General features: G+C 55.5%; 1 protein-coding gene across 16 annotated transcripts in view; it reads right to left on the minus strand.

Moving 5' to 3' along the window:
* The window catches only part of Nrxn2 (neurexin 2), a 115,148-nt gene that overhangs the window by 12,268 nt on the left and 83,647 nt on the right, over nucleotides 1–19,233 (minus strand). For 13 of the 16 annotated variants that reach the window (XM_032891026.1, XM_032891025.1, XM_032891034.1 and 10 more), the window contains 5 exons: nucleotides 15,936–16,117; nucleotides 11,074–11,245; nucleotides 7,191–7,280; nucleotides 3,858–4,183; nucleotides 1,801–1,879 (listed from right to left, as the gene is read on the minus strand). In XM_032891026.1, the coding sequence (XP_032746917.1) occupies nucleotides 1,801–1,879; nucleotides 3,858–4,183; nucleotides 7,191–7,280; nucleotides 11,074–11,245; nucleotides 15,936–16,117 (849 nt within the window). The remainder of the gene's footprint in view (nucleotides 1–1,800; nucleotides 1,880–3,857; nucleotides 4,184–7,190; nucleotides 7,281–11,073; nucleotides 11,246–15,935; nucleotides 16,118–19,233) is intronic. The other 3 variants (XM_032891036.1, XM_032891030.1, XM_032891031.1) reach the window with 1 other exon arrangement.

Raw genomic sequence — 19,233 nt, forward strand, 5'->3', positions numbered from 1 at the left:
TGTGTGTGTGTGTGTCTTTCTCTGTCTATGTGTGTGTGTGTGTGTGTGTGTGTGTGTCTGTGTGTCTGTGTGTCTGTGTGTCATATATCTGTGTTCTGTGCTCTGGTTCTGCAGAGTTGAGGGAGAGCAGTAACCTATCAGCATGGAGTCTGTGTCCCAGAATGAGAACTGAAGCTGCACCCTTCCCCATGGCATGGTCCGATCCCAGAGCTCTCACAGGTCATTCCTCACAGCCACTTAGAGCAAAGCTTGCTGGAGGATGTCAGGCTGTAGGTATTCCTGCACACTGCCTATACCTTTGATGGATTAGGCAGTGCTGAGGGGGTTGTGGGTCGACTCTGCCACATCCCCAAAGTCTCCCAAGGTAATAGTTGGGCTGCAGGGTGAAGAGATGGAGGGGTGGCTCCCAGCACAGGGGCCTCCTGCAGAGGAGAGCATGTGTTCTCAGAGGCACAAGCCCTGAGCTGTGGACACTGAGATCTTTCCTGCCTAGCAGCTGGCGCCTCCCATGAATGCTCATGCCCAGGGCCACAGAACAACCCCACTCAGCTCTCGACTACTGGGGAGGAGAGGAATGGAGGCGGAGGCTCTGGTAATGGGGGTTTCCACTGCTGCTCTGTGGCCAGACCCCCAAGGCTCCTCTATGATTCTACCTATCTACCCACACTCTATGTGGGGTAGCCCGCTCTCAGCTTCAATGTCTCCTATGGAGCTAGTAGGCCCTCTAGAGCCCTGACCTCAGGTCAGACTCATAGCCCTTCTCCATTCCTGCATGCACTTGCCCCAGCCTCTCGCTGAAACCCACAGCTCAGGTGCCACCATGGCATGGTGATAGAAAGAAGCCCCTGGGAAGCCAAGCAAGAGATGTGGGTGGCCCCTCTGCTCCTATTTCATCCAGGCTGCAGCCAAGGCCTGTGCTCCCCTACTGGGAGTTCTCCCAGCCACATCCAGTCCTTTTACCAGTACTGCTGTCAACCCCCAGTGACCACCTCCTGCTGTTCCTGTCAGCCACTGCCAACCTGCTCAGATGAGCAGCCCAGCAACCACTAGGCCACCCCACCCCCATGCTCTCAGCCAGCATGCAAAGCTCACCCCCAACCTGCCTAGTTGCTCTCTGTAGCTGTAGCCTTGGCTCCAGCTGGCAACATTAAGCACGGTCCCTGTGTTGCCACCACTCAGGAGGCCCTTTCCCATAGCTTCTGCAGTGGCTCTCAAGCTAGGCTCTCCCCTACGGAACTGCATGTCTGGTCTAAGGGACACCTCCACCTAATGCACTGCCGGATATAGAGGTCCCATGTAGCAACTGCCCTGCTTGACCCAACATCTTTCGGACCCCATCAAGAACATCAGATAAGTTCCTGAGGCTGGGTAGGGAATACCAACAGAGACCTCTATGAATGGCCCAAGAGAGCGCCAGGCTTCAGGGCTGATAGGAGTTGTAGTTCTGGACTGAGGCCTGATGGGAATTGTAGTTCCCCACCTCCCATTTCAGGACTCATGGGAGTTGCAGTTCCTCATGTTTCTATAGCCACATCTCCCTCTTTTCTCCCAGAAAATCTTGGCTCTCCTCCCCTAGGAGCCCAGGCTAAAGACTTCACTATCTCCAAGGATGGGACACCAAAAGACGCCTTGTCAGAGGGCATGTGAGGGACCTGGGGTCTTCTAAGTTACAAAGGGACTTTAGGAGAGAGTAAAGCCTGCAGGAAGCCCTGGGCTGGGGCCAGGTGGCAGAGAGTCGCCCCCCTCCCCAGCAGCGTCGTTGAAGGGGCCCGGGGCAGGGGAGGGGGGAAAGGCACTCACCAGTACTAGGCTCACACTCCTCCAGGTCCTCATCATCACTTGGACACTCAGCCGAGGCCACCAGGAGGTCATCTGTGTTCTGAGGGAGGAGGGATGGTAAGAGGAGGAGTGGGGCAAGAGAGGGTTCCAGTGGGTGAACAGATCGCACAGCTGCTTCCCAAGGTACAGAAGACAGGGCCAAGGCCGAGCCCAACCTTCACACCATTTGTTGAGGGACTTGGCCTCTCAGTTTCCCTTGCTAAAGGATAACAAACAGAGCCAGCCCTGTGGCTCCCAAAGATCAGACAAGCGTTGAGCCCCTTACACTAGGGAGCCAGGGGATGGGATGCCAGCCCTTGGCAGCAAGGTGTTTCCCAGAGGTCCAGAGCGCCTGAGGTAGGGACAAGGGGTACTGAGGAGGCTCAGACACAGAGAGGGGGCCAGGGTCTGGAGGGTTTCCCATCTCCAGCTTCCCCACCCCATCACTTCTCAATCTTTCCCAACCCCCTTCCACAGAAAGAACCAGGCTCCGCACAATAATTAGGACTATGGTTGCCATGACAACAGGAGTCGACTTTGTCAGCATTTTCTCTACTGATTGCAAAGAAAGAGGATCCCTGAGATGAGTGAGCTTGAGGGGGAGGGGAAGTCCAGCGAGGTCAGGAAAGAGAGCCAAGGAGGGAGTCCCAAAGCCCAAGGAGTAAGGGAGCTGGGAGACCACAAATTAGGAGAGAGCCAGTGTGGAGGCCAAGGATGCCAGGGTCAGAGGGTCCCGACCTGCAGCTTCCAAAGTTCCACTTCAACCCAACAGCCCTTGCCCAAGGATGAAGTCCTCTTCCCTTCCATGTCCTTGACCCTCTCCCCACCCCCCAACCCGGGATCTCTCTGGGGCCATCCACTCTCTTTACCACACGGCTGGTCTGCCTACCCTCTTCTACTAAAATTAGATGGAATTTGAAGGGCATGTGTGGTCAAGTAGTCAGCCTTGGGTGAGAAACCCTGGGCATCCAGAACCCTCAGGTTTCTGGGCCTTGAGGATAGATAGGAAGATAGATATCTTGTCTCTCTCCCAGCCAGCCCAGCCCCAGGATCCCTGCAGGACAGACTGGCAGGAAAGAGCCTGGAACACAGCAAACCCAGCCCTCAGACAGGCTGAAGACAGACTGGTGTGAAGGAAAGATATGTCCCTGTGGACACCCTGAGATTCCACTGAGCCTACAGGCTGCGGGGGGTGGGGGCGGGGGCGGGGGCGGGGGTGGGGAAGGGGGAGGCAGGCAGAAGCACTGTGGGGCTGAGGTAGCTAGGTCACTGAGGCTGGGACAAGCTCTCCACAACCAGGACTCAGCACAGACATTGGTGACCACTAGGGAACGCAGCTGCTGAGCAGTCCCATCCTCAGTTCGGACCACCCAGGACCCAGGCCTGGCCGCCCCTCTCGCGTTGTCTCCCATGTGTGACCTTCACTAAGCTCCCAGCAGATCCAGGGAGCTCCTGAGCTGGCAGAGGATCTTATGTGGGGTAAAGCACAGGGGGCTCTGCACAGCCACACAAAACACACACTCAAAGCTGAGGGCAGCCAGGCTGTGGTCCTTAGTGCTTGCTCAAAGTCACACGCAGAAGCTTTGGGAAGCCAAAGCTTGAGGTTTCACCCAAAGCATCTCCAGCATAGGGAGAGGCTGCCCCTGGCCTCTACCGGCCTCTGAGAGGGGCTTCCCGCCCTGGGAGATTCCATGTCACCACTCCACTGTAGCATCTCTGCCCAAGATACCACTTTCCAACTCCACTTGTCCCACTAAGCTCTGGCATGGTCACTCTCCTCGCTATTCCCACAGTCTTCATCAAGACTTCCCTTCCCCTGGCTAGGGTAGGCGAGCTTCTCCAGTTAACTGCCCACAACTCCACACCTCCTAGAAACAGTGATCACCCCATATAGTCAATACCCCTGATCACTATGTGAAGGCCTCCCTGTCCTAAACAATCACTGTGACCACTAGGGGAGAAACAGCTGTCTCCGGAACCAAGCACCCCAACCCCAACAACCCTTGGACCTTCCCAGACCCAGGAGGGGGGGGTCTCACCTGGGTGGTGCTGTCCCTCATTGTGGGGGAGCGGCCCCGGCGAGTAGTGGTGGTGGCCATGGTGGTGGTGGTCTCCATGATGGTGGTGGCCATGTCGGCCAGCAGAGTGGTGGCAGTGGTCTCTGCACTGAGCAGCACGGACGGCCCTTCCCCTACTAGGCGCAGGTGGCCTTCGGTTCGCACATTGGGGTCGCTCTCGGCGGCCAGCGCCAGTACCTTGAGCCCATTGTAGTAGAGGCCGGACACCTGGCCCTGGAAGGGGCGGCCCTGATCCCGGCCCCCTATCTTGATGGCAGCCTGGCTGTTGAAGATGGTCAGCTGGCGTCCTGAGGGTTGGGGATGGGGTGAGGGGCAGACAGAGGAGAGGCAGGCATCCAGGGAGGCCAGGAAGGGATGGAGAGTGGAGAGAAGGGGGGAGGGGGGGAGTGTGGAAGCCAGGAGGAAGCCAGCACATGGATGGGGAAAGGAATGAGGAAGAGGCAGACAACCAAGGGAAAGTCATTGTTAACCAGAGCCCCTAGCTCGGCCTTGTGGGACCCCCACAGGAGAGGGTCACCAGGGCACACATGGGTTGGGAAAGGGAGCTTGGTCTCCCCCTAACCCCACCATGCAGATGCCTCTCCATCTACACCCACACCCCACTGATCCCACTCAGGGGCTTATCGCCCCTCTTCTTTGTCCTTCAATTCCACCCCCATCTTCTCTCTCTATTCTCCCAAACATCCCACCCAATGTCCAGCCTCAAGCCATGGTGTCCTCCGAAGCAGTAGACAGTGGCGGCAGAGACAGAGACAGGAGGGGGGCCTGCCAGACCAAGGTGAGTTTGTGAGTGTGAGCAAAGGAGGCAGCAAGATGAAGGACAGATTGTGTGGGTCTGCTCCAGGCTGGCCCCACCCATTAGCACCCTATGGCTGGCCAGGCTGCTTAGCTTCTCCTGCCTGGCTGAGGCCCAGCCACTGAAGCCCAGCCACTGCCCTGGAAGCAGGCCCCAGTGAGCTGAGCCCTTCCCCCAAGATGGTCGTGCAAGCCCAGATATGGAAAATGTTAAAGGGACCTTGCTTCGCTCACTGACAGCCAATATAACTGCTCCAGCTCCAATCTGGCCCTGCACTTGGCAGTGTGATATATATATACACCTCCGAATGACCCCTGCTCGGGGCTTGGCTGCTTGCTTTGGTTTTAGTGGACCTGGGGGTCAGTTTAACCCTCTGAGTTTGTTGTTTTTGGTTTGGTTTTTAGAAAAGACATTTATTATGTTTAAGTTTAGGTTTAATGTTGATTTTGATGTTATTGGGGAGGGGGGGCAGACGGAGTAGGATTTTGCCCCAGTCTCCCATGGACCTACAGCTGCTTTCATTTAAGACCTGGCTTAGCCCTCGTTAGCTTCTGGTTAGTGCCTCGTTAGAGATCTGGTTTAAAGTTAGGAACCTGGGAGCCCTGCCCCCCAAACCTGGGCCGAGACAGTCCAACTTGTGACACACACCCTCTCTAGAAACACAGGCTCTCCAGGACCCCCAAGCACCTGTCTCCTCAGCCCCCTGCTCAGACGCTCCTCCCCCCAGGACCCTCCTACTTCTGGTTCAAGTAAAGGTGTCCCCTCCATCTTTCTCATTTGTGGCCGGGCCCAACCCACAAAGGTGGAAGGAAGGCTGCTGCATAAAAATTACAAGAACAAAAGAGAAGCGTCAGATGAGTTCTCCACTAAAGATTCCCTTCTGAAAAGCCTTCTCAGAGCCCTTACAAAACTAATGCGCATGTGGGCTTCTAATAGGAGGAAGCCTGTTCCACTCCAAACCCATTTGACTAAGGTCTCTTTATTGTGAGGCGGCCCTGGAATTGCTTCTCCAGGCATCTTTCGGAAGTAGAAACTGGAGGCATTCCATAAACATTTATTGAGCACCTACTGTATCCCAGCAACTTACAATAAAATATCCGCTCCAAGAACACCCAGCCCTGCCCTAGACTGGCCTATTCTTATTCCTCCCATGGTGTCCTTGGAGTGGGCTGAGCAAAGACCAAGGAGGGAGCTAGGCTCACAGGCTCAGTTCTGGGCCAAAGGCCACACCAAGAGCGAGTTCCTCCTCTTCTTTGGGAAGTTCAACCTGCCATGTTCTAGAAGAGTAGATCCAAGCTTAAAGAGAAGGCATGACTGCCATAGTGAAAGTCAAGGAACTCTTCCCTCCCTTGACCCTGGATTATCTTCTTCTTCCAACAGCATTCCCAATCTGCCTAAGAAGTTGGGGGTCGGGGGTGGGGGTGGGGGGAGGTATCACAAGTTGTCCCAGCCTCAGCCCAGGCTCCTCCCTCGGCCTTTCTGATTCTAGGAGGGCACGGGAGGTAAAGGGGAGGAAGCCATGGCCTCTATGGCCCCTGCCCCCGCCTGCCATGAACGCCTCAAAGGGTTAAAGTTCACCCCGCTGGAGAGAGCGGCCCAGTGTGGCTGAGGGCTGCAGGTTTTAGCGATGTTTGCTAGTCCCTTTAACTTTTTTTTGTCCTGCTATGAGTTTATGACATCTGGTTATCAGCGTGTTTAGGCCCCTGGGTGCAGGGGCTGGAGGTTACATTGGGGGATTTTATCGGGGAAAGCCCCGTGGACATTTAATGCACAGTTATCAGCTGGTTAAGTGGGCTTTAGCACTTCTGCTCCCCACTAGAGTTTAGCCTTAGAGGTACAGAGCTTGCCCCTCCTCCAACGGGAATGACATGGCTGTGCCCTTAGCCCCCAACTTCTGGTGACAAGGACCCTTCCCCCTCTCGCGCCACGGCAGTAACACCTCACTTACATATAAGGGCCTCTTAGGAACCTGCTCTGTCTTCCCTTCGTCCAGTCAGCCATCAGCCTGACTACTTCTAGGGTGCCTGAGACCAAGCAAGGCCTTTGGGATTTTTCAGTCCGATCTGAGGCTGTGGCTCTACTGTTCTCCTCCAGATCGCCCTTCTGAGCCCTTCTCTCCTGGCTCTGCCCTGCTTCCTCCCCAAACCGTCCTACAACCCCTGAGGCGAACTTGGTCAGAGAGACCCGACCTTCTAGCCTGTTCCCCTCCTGATGCAGATGTCTTAGCTCAGCACAAGCTGAGGGTGCATCCATCTTCAGGCATTGAGGGTCGCTCTAGGAAGACACCAGGCTTTCTCTTCCCTATTCCCAACCACCTCCCAGAAACAGACAGACAGACTGCAGGGGGGAGAAGGGAGCATCCTGCCCAGATAATACCCTCCACTTGGGACTGGGATGACAAAGAGGTGAAGGGGTGGGGGAGAGAGCTCTGCACCTTTAAGATAGTGTTTTTAAAGTTAGTTAGTTAGTTAGTTAGTTAATTAATTCTGGTTAATTACCTTTGTCGAGCAGCCATTCATCTACTACTCGACCAAGCCGGTAGGGGATTCTCTGTCTAGCAATCGCCAGGCGCTCGTTATCAAAGTTCCCTTGGAAAAGTTTAGAAAGACAGTAGGTTTCTCAGGCAGCGCAGTCCACAGGCTTTAGAAAGTTAACTATGCAGTTCTCAGGAGACCCCAGCAAGCAGCCACATTCAACAGAAAAAGGACGGACCCAGGGACAGAATGCTGGGCCCCTCCTCTCTCAGGGCCCCCTCCCTAGGCTCTGTCCAGAGCCAGCCCCACCCTTGGGGTGAGAGGAACCCAGAGGAGAGGGAAACCCAAGAAGAGGGAAGGGAAGTATAAAGAATTAAAAATAAAAAACCCACAGCTGGAAGGTCAGAGGTTAGACAGGTTTATCTTGTCAAGCTGTTGAGGCCTGAGACCCACGTCCTTCACCATCCCAAAGAGGGGTGGTGGGGTGGGGGCGGGGCATTTAGCAGGTTTAAGTTAGGGGGCTGTCCAGCTGGTTACTGCGTTTAGAGGGTGGTTTAGAAGTGGGAGGGATGGGTTAAGCAGGATTTATGCGACATTTAAGGGGGTGCCCGGCACACTCGTTTCACAGAGCTTTAAACCATTTCTCAAAGTCATTGCCAACTCCCATTGTCTTCTGAGTTCCAGCTTTCTCCGCAGGCTCCCACTTCCCTCCATAGCCCTGGTTCACCAGACCCTTCCACCTCTGTTCCCTCGCCCTAGACCTCCTCACTGCAAAGCTGCTTCTGCCTGCTCACCTGGTCCTGGCTCCTATACACCCCTGCTCCTACAGAGGAGGGCTGGGGATGCTCACAGGCAATGGGATGGGAGGGTCATAGGGAGAGGGGAGCTAGGTGTTTAAACTCTCTGCTACTCTTGTCCACCTGCCCAGAGACCGGAGCCTGGGTCAGCCTATGTACGCCTCCCATGAGCCTTCAGGAACATCTCCATAAATACGCCCTCCTATATCACGTGTGTGTGAAAGCAATCGCTAAGTACTCATGAATCCAAGAGACGGCCTACTCTACAAATCTAGGACCTCACTGCTGGTGTCCCCTGACAACCACTGATCCTCACCCAGACCACACCTCATTCTCCATGGCCCTCTCATCCTATCTCCTGCAGGTAACCTTGGCCCAACTCTGATCCTGGCTCTGCCCTGACTTATCTTCTCCCGTTCAGTTCACTTCAGTAACCTCAGGCCCTCTGTGCAAAGCCAGCTTCTGCACCTCTCCACCCTTAGAACCCAGCCCTAGCCCCATTCTCTCCCTCATCTGCATACCCTGCAAGCTCCACAGCCTTTCTCCTTCAGAGCTTCCCTTGCCCAGCCTTAGCCCCGCCCCTCTTCCCCATCCTTGGCTTCCCATCTGGATACCCACCTGTTCTCTCCATGCTCAAGCTCCAACCCCTGAGACAAGTAAGGAGGGGTGTGTGTGTGTGTGTGTGTGTGTGTGTGTGTGTGTGTGTGTGTAACCGAGTACATGCACATCTATGCAGAAAGTGTCTTTGGTGTTTCTCTGTGAACCGTGGGTGCTCCTAACCTACTGCAGTGGACAGGGACTTGAATTTCTTTCGAAAATATGACCATTCTGTGCATTTAAACCAGTCATGCTGGGGTAAGAGCAGTCCTCCTGTCTGAACCACATGGCTACACTAGCCTAACCAGCAATCAGGGCAGGCCTATGCCTGCTTATGAATGGCTGTGGGACAATACATGCCTGTGCTCCTGTGGACATGCAGGACACTGTCTTAAGCGCTTTGAGGCAATGACACCCTGCCTTCCCTATAGATTCAGAGTGGCTGGATGACTTGACATGGGTCACATGGTCTGTCAGTAGAGACCCGGGATTAGAGGTCAGGTACCATTGAGACGGAACCCACAGGCTGTATCTGTGTTCTTTTTTTTTTTTTTTTTTTTTTGGTTTTTTTTTTTTTTTTTGTCGTTGGGGGATTAACCCAGGGCCTTGCCCTTCCTCGGCAAGGCCTCTCCCAATGCACTAAATCCCCAACCCCTGTATCTGTGTTCTTAAAGAGTCAGGTGCAAGGCCAGTATGGTGATGCACACCTTTAATGCCAGCACTCTCAAGGCAGACACAAGTGGGCATCTGTGAGCTCAAGGCCAGCCTAGTCTCCATAGCAAGTTCTAGGCCAGCCAGGGCTATAGAGTAAGACCCTATCTCAAACAAACAAATGACCAGACAGCGATAGAACAGGTCCGTTCTCACTGCTTAGTGACCTGTGGTGCTCAGAAACCACCGCCACAGTGCACAAGGCAGCAATGGGGGCCTCCTTCAAAACACCCAGATTTAGTTGGCGTACCCCCTTAATCCCAGCATTTAGGATGCAGAGGCAAGTGGGTCTCTGGAAGTTCGAGGCCAGCCTGGTCTATATAATGAGTTCTAGGACAGCTATAGCTATGTAGAGAGAGCCTGCCCTACCCCACCATCCCGAAATACCTAGATTAACAGGCAATGGATTCCAGGTCATCTTTCCCTACACCAATCCAGGGGTCCTGGCCAAGGTTAACAGACACCGTGCTTCCTCCTAGCCTCCGGCCTAATGAAGTGAATGTCTGAGCATACGGCCTGCCTGGACACAGAGAACTCTTCACACCCTGTCCAGCACAGGCCAATGTCCCCATCACTACAAAGAACGTACTTGTCCCCCCAAGACAGAGGCTGTCAGGGTCTGCTTGTGGAGCGGAGTAGCAGGAGCAAAGACGGGTCTGTGTAGGAGAGTTTGCATGCCTGACCCCTGATGCCCAGGGCCTCCATGACAGTGAGTGAGCACCAAGGGTTTGCAGGACAGTCAGACTGGCTCTGTCACTCTGGCTAGGAGCAATGGAGATCACAGGTGGTCATCCTGCTGCTGTGACAGGCACCAGGCACCTGCAGCTCTGATCCCTGTCCTTCTCCCTGCACTGTCTCCCCCTCCCTGCTGCCCTCCCTCTTGGTCTGCCTCTTGCAGGGCTCTGTCCACCTCTCCTCTCCCTAGCTGAGTCTGTGTCAGCGGCTCCGCATCCCTGTGCATCAATCCTGGAGCTGCCTCCATCTCTGCAGATGTCTCTGTGACTATTTCCAGAACCTTCCATCACTCCTCCTCTGGCTTCCTCTCACTAGGCTCCCTCCTGAGCGTCTTTTTTTTTTTTTTTTTTTTCCGGAGCCTCATCCTCCTCCCCACCCTGGGTTCCCAAGACCTTGATTTGTCCTTGACCACCACAGCTCTCTGTGTTCTCATCTCTGGGTTCCCAGGCCAAGTACAGGTCCGGGGTACCTTGTATGCTGCTTGTGCAGGCTACTGAAGGTGTCTGACCCTCCTCTGCACACTTGTCTTGTCTCTCTCCTTTCCACCATGTCTCTTACTGGGATCCCGTCTCCCTGCACCTCTAAGCTATTTTCTCCAGCATCTACAGGGGCCAATAAGGGTTCTTGACTGCGTGTCTTTGGCTGGGTATGTTTTCCTCAGCCTCCCGCCAAGATGTGTTCATTTAACTTGTGAATCTTTCCTAGGCTTCTGCATGGGTCTCGCCATTTCCACCCTGCCCCTCCTTTCTAACGTCTCCCTTTCCTCAGTGGTACTGAATACTCTCTAGTGCTACACTTCATCTTCTCTGCCCATCCTCAAACTGGCTTCTGGCTTTGCAACTTCATCCACCAAACAATATCCTCCCTTCTTCAGGGTCCTAATTTTCCTTAGTCACGCCCCAACCGACCTGGGTTCTACCCAGTCTTTTCTGTAGCCACACCTTTCCCCACAGCTGGAAGCCTCTCCACTTAGCCACGCCCCATAGCATTCCACAATCCGAGGCTGCCAGGCCCCACCCTGCCCCACCTTTGTCGCTGTGCCTCCTCTGCGGACCAGTATCACCTACCTGCCGGGTACCGCTCGTTGACTGGCCAGCTGTCCACCTGCAAGGTGGCATTGCCGCCACTTCGAGTGAAGCGCACCACGTGATATTTGCCGTCGCTCACGATGGCGTTGGGCTCATCAATTGTAATGTCATCCGTGCCCACATTAAAAATCACCCCAACAGTGCCCTGGTCCTGGAGACAGGGAGATAGGAATCAGAAATGGGGAGGGGGCAAGTATCCCTATAAAACTCTGTCTGAGGTTCCCAAAATCCTTCCAACACCACCTTTCACAGGTTTTATAAGAACCTCTCAACCCACCAAGGTGGTGGGCAGATTTGCCCCTAGCACATGCAGGCAACAGAGTACCCTGGAGGCTGATCAGTTGGGGACACCAGCTAGGACTGAAGGACCAGACACAGAACTCTTTCCACTAATAACGGCTGTCTCTTGCCCTCAGGTTCATACAAAATATTTGAAAATGGGTGCCCTATACAAGGGCCCCGAAGTCCACATAAGGATGACAAGGATGTAGTGGCCTCTCTAAGAGCTCACCGTAGGAAAGTTCACAGCCTCAGAAGTCAGTCTGAGGTCTGCACAGCTTCCCTGACCTCTACGGTTGCAGGATCAGGGGTAGCCTGGACCCTGAAAGTGTAAGGGGTGGCGGGCAAGGGAAGAGAATTGGGCTGTAGCGCTATACCAGCTTTACTAAGGGGGGGAGGTCTTGAGGTGTTGGGATGGGATGGGACTGGGGACTTGAGGGGACAGGAAGAAGACAGGTAAGGACCTGTAGGGAGGAAGCAAAGAGACTGCAACCTTAGGGACCAGGCCCGCGGGGAGACCTGAAAAGGCCACCTGAGATCCAACCCACAAATAATTTGGCCATGGTGCTGGAGTGAGAGGAGCAGCTTTGCCGAGATCTCGAACCATACACAGTAACCCTGAGGAAACTTGTGGTGTCACATTTTACCCAGGAAGAAAATTAACGCTGGGGGTGAGGTAACACCTCAGTCGCATGGCTCACAAGAGAGGGCCTAGCATCTGCATCCCAACTCGCCTACCTCCAAAACCAGTGTCCTTGTTCTTGTCCCTTGCCCACTAGTCTGGGGAGACACTCATTCAAAGAGCTGGGGGGCAGAGCATGAGAGATGCTAAGGCACTCTGGCCTCCAGGACCCGCCTGCCTCACCAAGCCAGTGGAAGGCCCACCAAACCCAAAGCTAAACCTCGGTTCTTCTCCCCTGCATCTCCCAGCAGCCACCACACACGGCCAGAGGCAGCCTGACCTCCCTCCCACACAGGATAGACACAAGGATCCTTTGGACCCCTGGATCACCCTCAGAGACCTAGCCTGGCACACAAAAAGACACTGAAAAACTCCGGCCTGAGCAAGAAAAACCCTTTGGCTGTTAGCCACATTGAAAGAAAGCTCAAAGGCCTGGCAGTAGGGGTAGGAGAGAGAGGTGGGTTGAGAAGCAGGATACACAGCCATGTTTCCCATGGCTATTTGTGGGGTTCAGTACTCCCCATCCCAAGATCCTGCACAAGCCACACACACACACACACACACACACACACACACACACACACACACACACCTGTATGCACAGACACTGTCATCCTCCTCCAAGGAGGTAAAGCAAGGAAACTGAGGCGGCCTCGCCTAACCATCTTAGCAAGCCCCACCCATGCACCACCCACAGACTGACAACATCCCCAGGGAGACGATCATCATCTGCTCCTCGCACAGGCAAGGGAACAGCCAAGCCTCCTGGTTACTATTGTTAGTAATGATACCACCCAGAATAGTATCAGCCCCTTGCATGTCTCTGAGGGTTTCTCCCCCTCACAAGACTCCACCCGGGCACCAACAATGGTCAAGGGCACTGGCAGGCTAGGAGCTGCACCGGCAGAGGACTGGCCAGGGGAGCTGGAAGGCGGGACACCTGGGTTTCCTAGGAGGCAGCCAAGCTTGGAGCTGTGCACTCCGGGGGAGAGGCAGCTCCCCAGAGCTGCTCCTGATGTGAAGTCAGTTGTCACTTCTGTTAAAGTCATTAATTCCTAATTCCCCAATTACCTCATTAGGCGGCGGTGGGGAGAACGCGGCCGCTCCTACAGCAAATAATTATGGGAGTCAAAATTAATTTGGCAAAGTGGAGCGACGCTTTATTAGAAACGTCAAATTGCTTTTCTCTTATTTTGCTGCCGCCTCCCCACTCTCTGAGAACTGCTAACCATGCTGCGGTGGGAGCTGATGTGTCACTGGGGGAGGAGGGGGCTTGGGGGCTGCACCCAAGGGGCTGTGAGCCCATCTGGTACCCAACTCCCCCTCGGTGCCTGCATCTCCTGGGACCTCCATCCTTCTCAGCACCCTCCCCATCCTCTGCAGCACCCAGGCCTAGGGGAGGCTTGAGAGGAGGAGGATACCTCTCTCCTCAGACTTCCTACCCTTCCTGCTCTGGGAGGAAGGACCATCTCCTGAGCTTCGAAGCCCAGGTGGCTAGTCACAGGTTACAGGACGCTGAACCCCCCCTCAGCCCGACAGTGCACTGAGCACACACATACATGACCTCATTTAAGCCTTCTGCCCTCTCTGTGCAGGCACAGCTGGGGAAACTGAGGCTCAGAGAGCTGCAGTGACTTGCACAGACACAGGGCAAAACTAGGGAAGCTGCTGGGTTCAGCTGCAAAGCCACACATGTCCTCACAGGACAGAGAGGAGGGGACAGCTCAAAAAGTCTCAGGGAACGTAGTGACACCCAGCCAATCGGACAGGCAACTGAAACCACAGCAAACCCCGAGGAAACGAAAGCACAGACTCTGCACTGACACAGGGCCTCTCTGGGTCACTTCGACCTACAGCCACCGCTCTGTCACAACTGTCACACACCTACCACCACACTGCTGTCCACAGTCCACCATCTCTCTGCATAGGCTGCCACACACAACTGCAGGCCTCCTCCCCAAGCCTGCCCTCTGCCTCAACCCCTGCTCTTCCTCTGTGCCCTTCCCCTCCTGAGAACCATGCCTGTCATCCACCACCGCCACCATCATGCTTTGTTCACAGGATGCCTTCCCCTTCAGAACCTGGTGTTGGAGGAGCTATGGCGAGGGAGAGGCCAGAGCCCCATCCTTACTCAGATGGGAAAGGTCAGAAGCTACTCTAGCCTCCTCTTCTGGGTCTCTCTCCCTTTCCAATTCTGCCCTCGGCATCTTCCAGGGCTCCCCACACAGACCTTTCCAACTGGCACACAGAGCCTGGTCAGCCTGGTCTACCTCACAGCTCAAACCGGAAAGTGAGGGGAAGGAGCCTAGAATAGAGCTGGAGGCTGAGGTCACAGTCTGGGGCCCAGGACCATGGAGAAGGAAGGGGTGAGGCAGAGGCTAAGTTCAGAAATGAAATCTGACAAGGCCAAAAAGAGGGTGCACAGCAGGACTAGAGGTCACAGGGAAGGAGGTGGGGTGGGGTCAGAGGTCACAGAGAATGGTGTGAGGTGGGATCAGAGGTCACAGGGAAGGGTGTAGGGTGGGACCAGAAGTCACAGGGAAGGGTGTGGGGACAGGACCAGAGGTCACAGGGAAGGAGGTGGGGTGGGGTCAGAGGTCACAGGGAAGGGTGTGGGGTGGGACCAGAGGTCACAGGGAAGGGTGTGGGGACAGGACCAGAGGTCACAGGGGAAGGGGGGTGGGGACAGGACCAGAGGTCACAAGGAAGGGTGTGGGGACAGGACCAGAGGTCACAGGGAAGGATGTGGGATGGGGCCAGAGGTCACAGGGAAGGGTGTGGGGTGGGACTAGAGGTCATAGGGAAGGGTGTAGGATGAGACCAGAGGTCATAGGGAAGGGTGTGTGGTGAGGCCAGAGGTCATAGGGAAGGAAGTGGGGGCAGGACCAGAGGTCACAGGGAAGGGTGTGGGGCAGGACCAGAGGTCACAGGGAAGGGAGTGGAGTGGGGTCAGAGGTCACAGGGAAGGGTGTGGGGCAGGATCAGAGTTCACAGGGAAGGGTGTGGGGCAGGACCAGGGGTCACAGGGAAGGGTGTGGGGCAGGACCAGAGGTCACAGGGAAGGGAGTGGAGCGGGGTCAGAGGTCACAGGGGAGGGTATGGGGCAGGACCAGAGGCCACAAGGAAGGGTGTGGATCAGGACCAGAAGTCACAGGGAAGGGTGTGGGGAAGTCACAGGGAAGGGTGTGGGATGGGGTCAGAGGTCACAGAGGATGGGACAGAGCTAAGGATCACAGAGAATGGAGTGGATCAGGGCCAGAGGTCACAGGAAAGGGTATAGGTTTGGGTCAGAGGTCACAGGAAAGGGTATAGGTTGGGGTCAGAGGTCACAGGAAAGGGTGTGGGTGAGCAAAGAGAAAGGAAAAGTGATAAACCAGCAATAGACTAATGGGATGTGAGGCTCAACCAAGAGATCAGCGAGGAATGAACTTGACTAGAATCTGTGAGAAGGACCTGGTCAAGGGTCTGCTGGGATGGCAAAGGTCACAGAAACAGAAGTCACAGGTAGAACAAAGGCAGGGTGGGGTTCAAAGTCAAGACAAAGAGGTACAGGTGGCTGCTGTTGGGTAAGGAGGCATGAGGGAGAGAACAGGGACAGCAGTGAACATCCCAGAGACACCCCCAAAAGTGAGGACATTTCTGAAGGCTACAGTAGATTAACCTGGAGAGCCCACAGACCCTGCATGACTGGAAGACAGCTGGTCAGCACCAGGTGGCTCTTGAGTGACTAGGAGGGGCCTGGATCCCAAAAGAACTTCAAGGAATGAGGGGATGGGGCTCTGAGTTCTCCCCGTGAGGGACAGTGAGGCGACATTCCCAGCACTGAGGACTGAGGGGCTTGGGGTCAGGATGGCAGGAGGGGCTGAGCCCCGGTCCTTACAATGTGCAGCTGCAGGTAGTCCCCGAGGCCGGAGGCACTGTCCACGCGTACCAGCACAGCGCTCCGCTGGTGGGTGCTGAAGCCTACGGCCAGGCGGTCCATCCTTGTGCTGGGTCGGTCATTGGGAGGCCATGTATAGGTGATGAGCGCTCCCCCCTTCCCAAAGATGTATGTGGTCCCAGCTGCAGAGAGAAGAAGACGGGGAGGAGGAAATGTCAGGAGGTCTGTAGAGTTGTTTGGGGGCCAGAGCCTGAAGGCACCAGGGTTAGGGTACTAGGCTTCAGTTAAGAGGCCCGCAGAAGCCGTCAGCCCGGTCACTCCAGGTACCTAGGTGAGGGCCTGTACATGAACATGCACACTGACAGAGGTAGCTGCCTCAAGAATTCTAGCTTTAACCACAGTGATTTGGGTAACGCGGAGTGTGACAGAAAGTGGCTGCAGGGAGACCCAGACAGCAAGAATACCCTGTGTGGGAAGGACCTGGGGTCTGCTTCTGACCAGCTCAACTTCTCCCAAGTGCTTCTTTGGGACCTGAGCCAGGCAGCAAGGAGGTGAGAGGGAGCCTCAAGTGATGGCAGAAAGATGAGCAGGACTGTGGGCAGCTGTGACTCATAGGTCCTCTCTGGCACCTTGCCAACGCCAGCCCCTTTGTCCCCTCCCAGCCCCCTGGGAGTCTTCCTGGTCTGTCCAGGGATCCTTGCTTCTACCCTCAGGCAAGGGTACCTGGGTGCCAAAGCCCAGAGGCCTGGAACCCTGCCCAGAAAGGAGGAGGCAAACGTGGGGGGGATGGGGAGAGTTGACAGCCAGAGGAGGAAGGAGGCAGAGAGACAGATGGACAGAGAAGGACAGAGAGGGATGTAGGTAAGGGAAGTGGGAGAGTGGGAGCCTGAGATGTAGGCTCCCTCTCCCAGCCCTCCCCCACCCCACCCTCTCTCCTCTTCACCATCCGGCTGCCGGGGGCGGGTGTTAGGTCCCTAACGATCTCAGCCCCAAAATAAACCCCATTAGTCGCCATGTTCCCTCCTGCGGCTGACTGAGCTCCCTGGGGGTGGAGGTGGGAGTGGGAGGGGGGCTGGTCACCCAGTTTCCGGGAAGGGAGCCTTGACTGGGAGTCCTGAAGGACTAGACTGTCTTGGGCCTGCGGGAAGGGAAGGGGAGAGACGCATCTCACGTTCTTTAGGACACAAACAGAGCAGATGAGATTCATAAAATGCTTGATGAAATGATTGGCTACGAATGACTCCTCTCAAAGCACTTCTTGGGGTGGGGAAAGGGGTTCAAGGGAAGACTTAGCCAGGGAGAGAGGGGTGCAGATGGAGCCTGAACACAGAAGCCTGGAGCAAGCCTGCTATGGAGAACACAGTGGAAAACTCTGGACTAGAGGAAGCAGGGACCTGGGATCTCTCACCCAGTAGGCCCCAGGAGACCGGGCAGTGGGGTGGAAAGAGGGACCCACCAAGGATCATGTCAAGGTCCCCGCAGGAGAGGGAGGAGACTTCTGAGTGCTTGAGAGGCTGGGGAGGGAAGGAGAGGCTGTGGCCTGGGCATCAGAGGTGGTGAGACTAGAGCAGGAGGAAACATCAGTCTCCCTGCTGTTCCCTGAGCATCTTCCTTGTCTCCTACCCTCCCGACACAGTAAAAACAGGGAGGGACCTCAGGGCAAGGCAGACATATGTGTGTGTGTGTGTGTGTGTGTGTGTGTGTGTGTGTGTGTGTGTGTGTAAAATTGTTGTCTTTTTGTAGCCTGTAGTTTGGAAAGCACCCCAGCAGACAGAGGCAGACCAGCTCTACCCTGCAGGCTCAGGGGTTCCTTCTACCTTAGGCCCTACAGCCACAGTGAGGCCTTCAGGTTGAGAGCCAGCTCCAGTGAGGAGAACATAGTGAACACCTCTATGCTCACTGCAGGCTACCTACCTGCCTAGAATGGGCTGGGCCCAGAGACCAGAGCCAAGCGGCTATGCCTCAGCCAGTACAGTCTCTCAGCTCCCAACACTGCAGCACTCCAGAAAATCGGCTGTTTCCATGACAACCATAATACCCAGGGTCCTCCCTCTCCCTTTCACTCACAACCTGCACGTTGAATTTGGGAGATGGGGTTTGGGGAGCAAAGATGTTGACCTTCTACACACTCCCTGACCCTTGGGTTCCGGGGCTTCCCAGGGAGAGGGGTATTTCATTGGGCTGTTTAATACTTTAATACCAGGGAAGGAAACTCCATTGTATGGTGCCTGGCCCCAAATCTGCCTGGGCTAAGGAGGAGGCCCTTCCTGCCGGCTTTCCCTCTGGGTGCCTTCAGCATGCTCATCACCATGGACAGCGCCATTCCTGCCCCTAAAGCACCAGAACAACAGCGAGCCGGGTGCCGGTTAGACAGCAAAGCCAGAGAGATCTGAGGTGTGTGCCAACAACCCAAGTCCCAGACCTTACAAGGAGACACAGCTCCAAGTGACGCACACCTAGACCCCACACCCACGCGCGGGCCGCGAGGCACCCAACTGCACACAAAGCCCCAGCCTCTCCGAGCAGACTCCGCTACAGGAGTCGAGGCAGCCAGGGAAATATGGCGGTAAACGCACAAAGACAGGCCTCCGCGGGCGGCCAAGGGCAGGGGCCGGTGAGGTGCAAACAGGCGCCTGCGCCCCAGCCCTCCTACTCCCCAGCCCCGGCCTCCCTCAGGATTTATAATCCAGCTGTTCTCACACTGCAGCCAGTTTACTGTGCTGGGCGGACCTGTTAAAGCCGAAGGGCATTTATTATACTGTGGGGGGAACCAGGGTGGAGAGACACTCCTTGGGCAGAAGAGGGAAAGGATGAATGGTTTATTGGGCTGGGGCTGCAGTAATTACCCCGGGGAGACATTTCTCTCCCCAGCACCACTGCTCCCGCACGGGCGGGGACAGAGGGCTTGGTTTACGAGGAGGTCGGGTGCTGGAGGAGGAGCTTCTGCCAAGACCCGCCCCTCCGGCCACGCTCGGGAGGCGCTTCCCGCAGCTCTGCCAGGCAAGCAAACTGTCTCTAGCCCTCCCCCAAGAAGGCACGCCAGCCTCGGTGCCCAGGACAACACTCCACATCTGTAACTTGTGACAGCATCCAGAAAGGACTTGAGAAGCAAAGGGACCTAAAGCAAGCCTCAGTGTTGCCCAAAACTGGTATAGACCAATTGTTCTTTTCCACAATGGGAAATAGGGAGCTGAATGCATAGCATGCTGGCCAGAACCATACCTCTGGAAGCCCATAGCAAGAGTTTCTAATCAGACATAAGGTGTCACAGGCCCAAGATTAGCACCTTCTGCACACA

This window comes from Rattus rattus, chromosome 2 (genome assembly GCF_011064425.1).
Source record: "Rattus rattus isolate New Zealand chromosome 2, Rrattus_CSIRO_v1, whole genome shotgun sequence".
In the NCBI taxonomy this organism is placed as follows: Eukaryota; Metazoa; Chordata; class Mammalia; order Rodentia; family Muridae; genus Rattus; species Rattus rattus.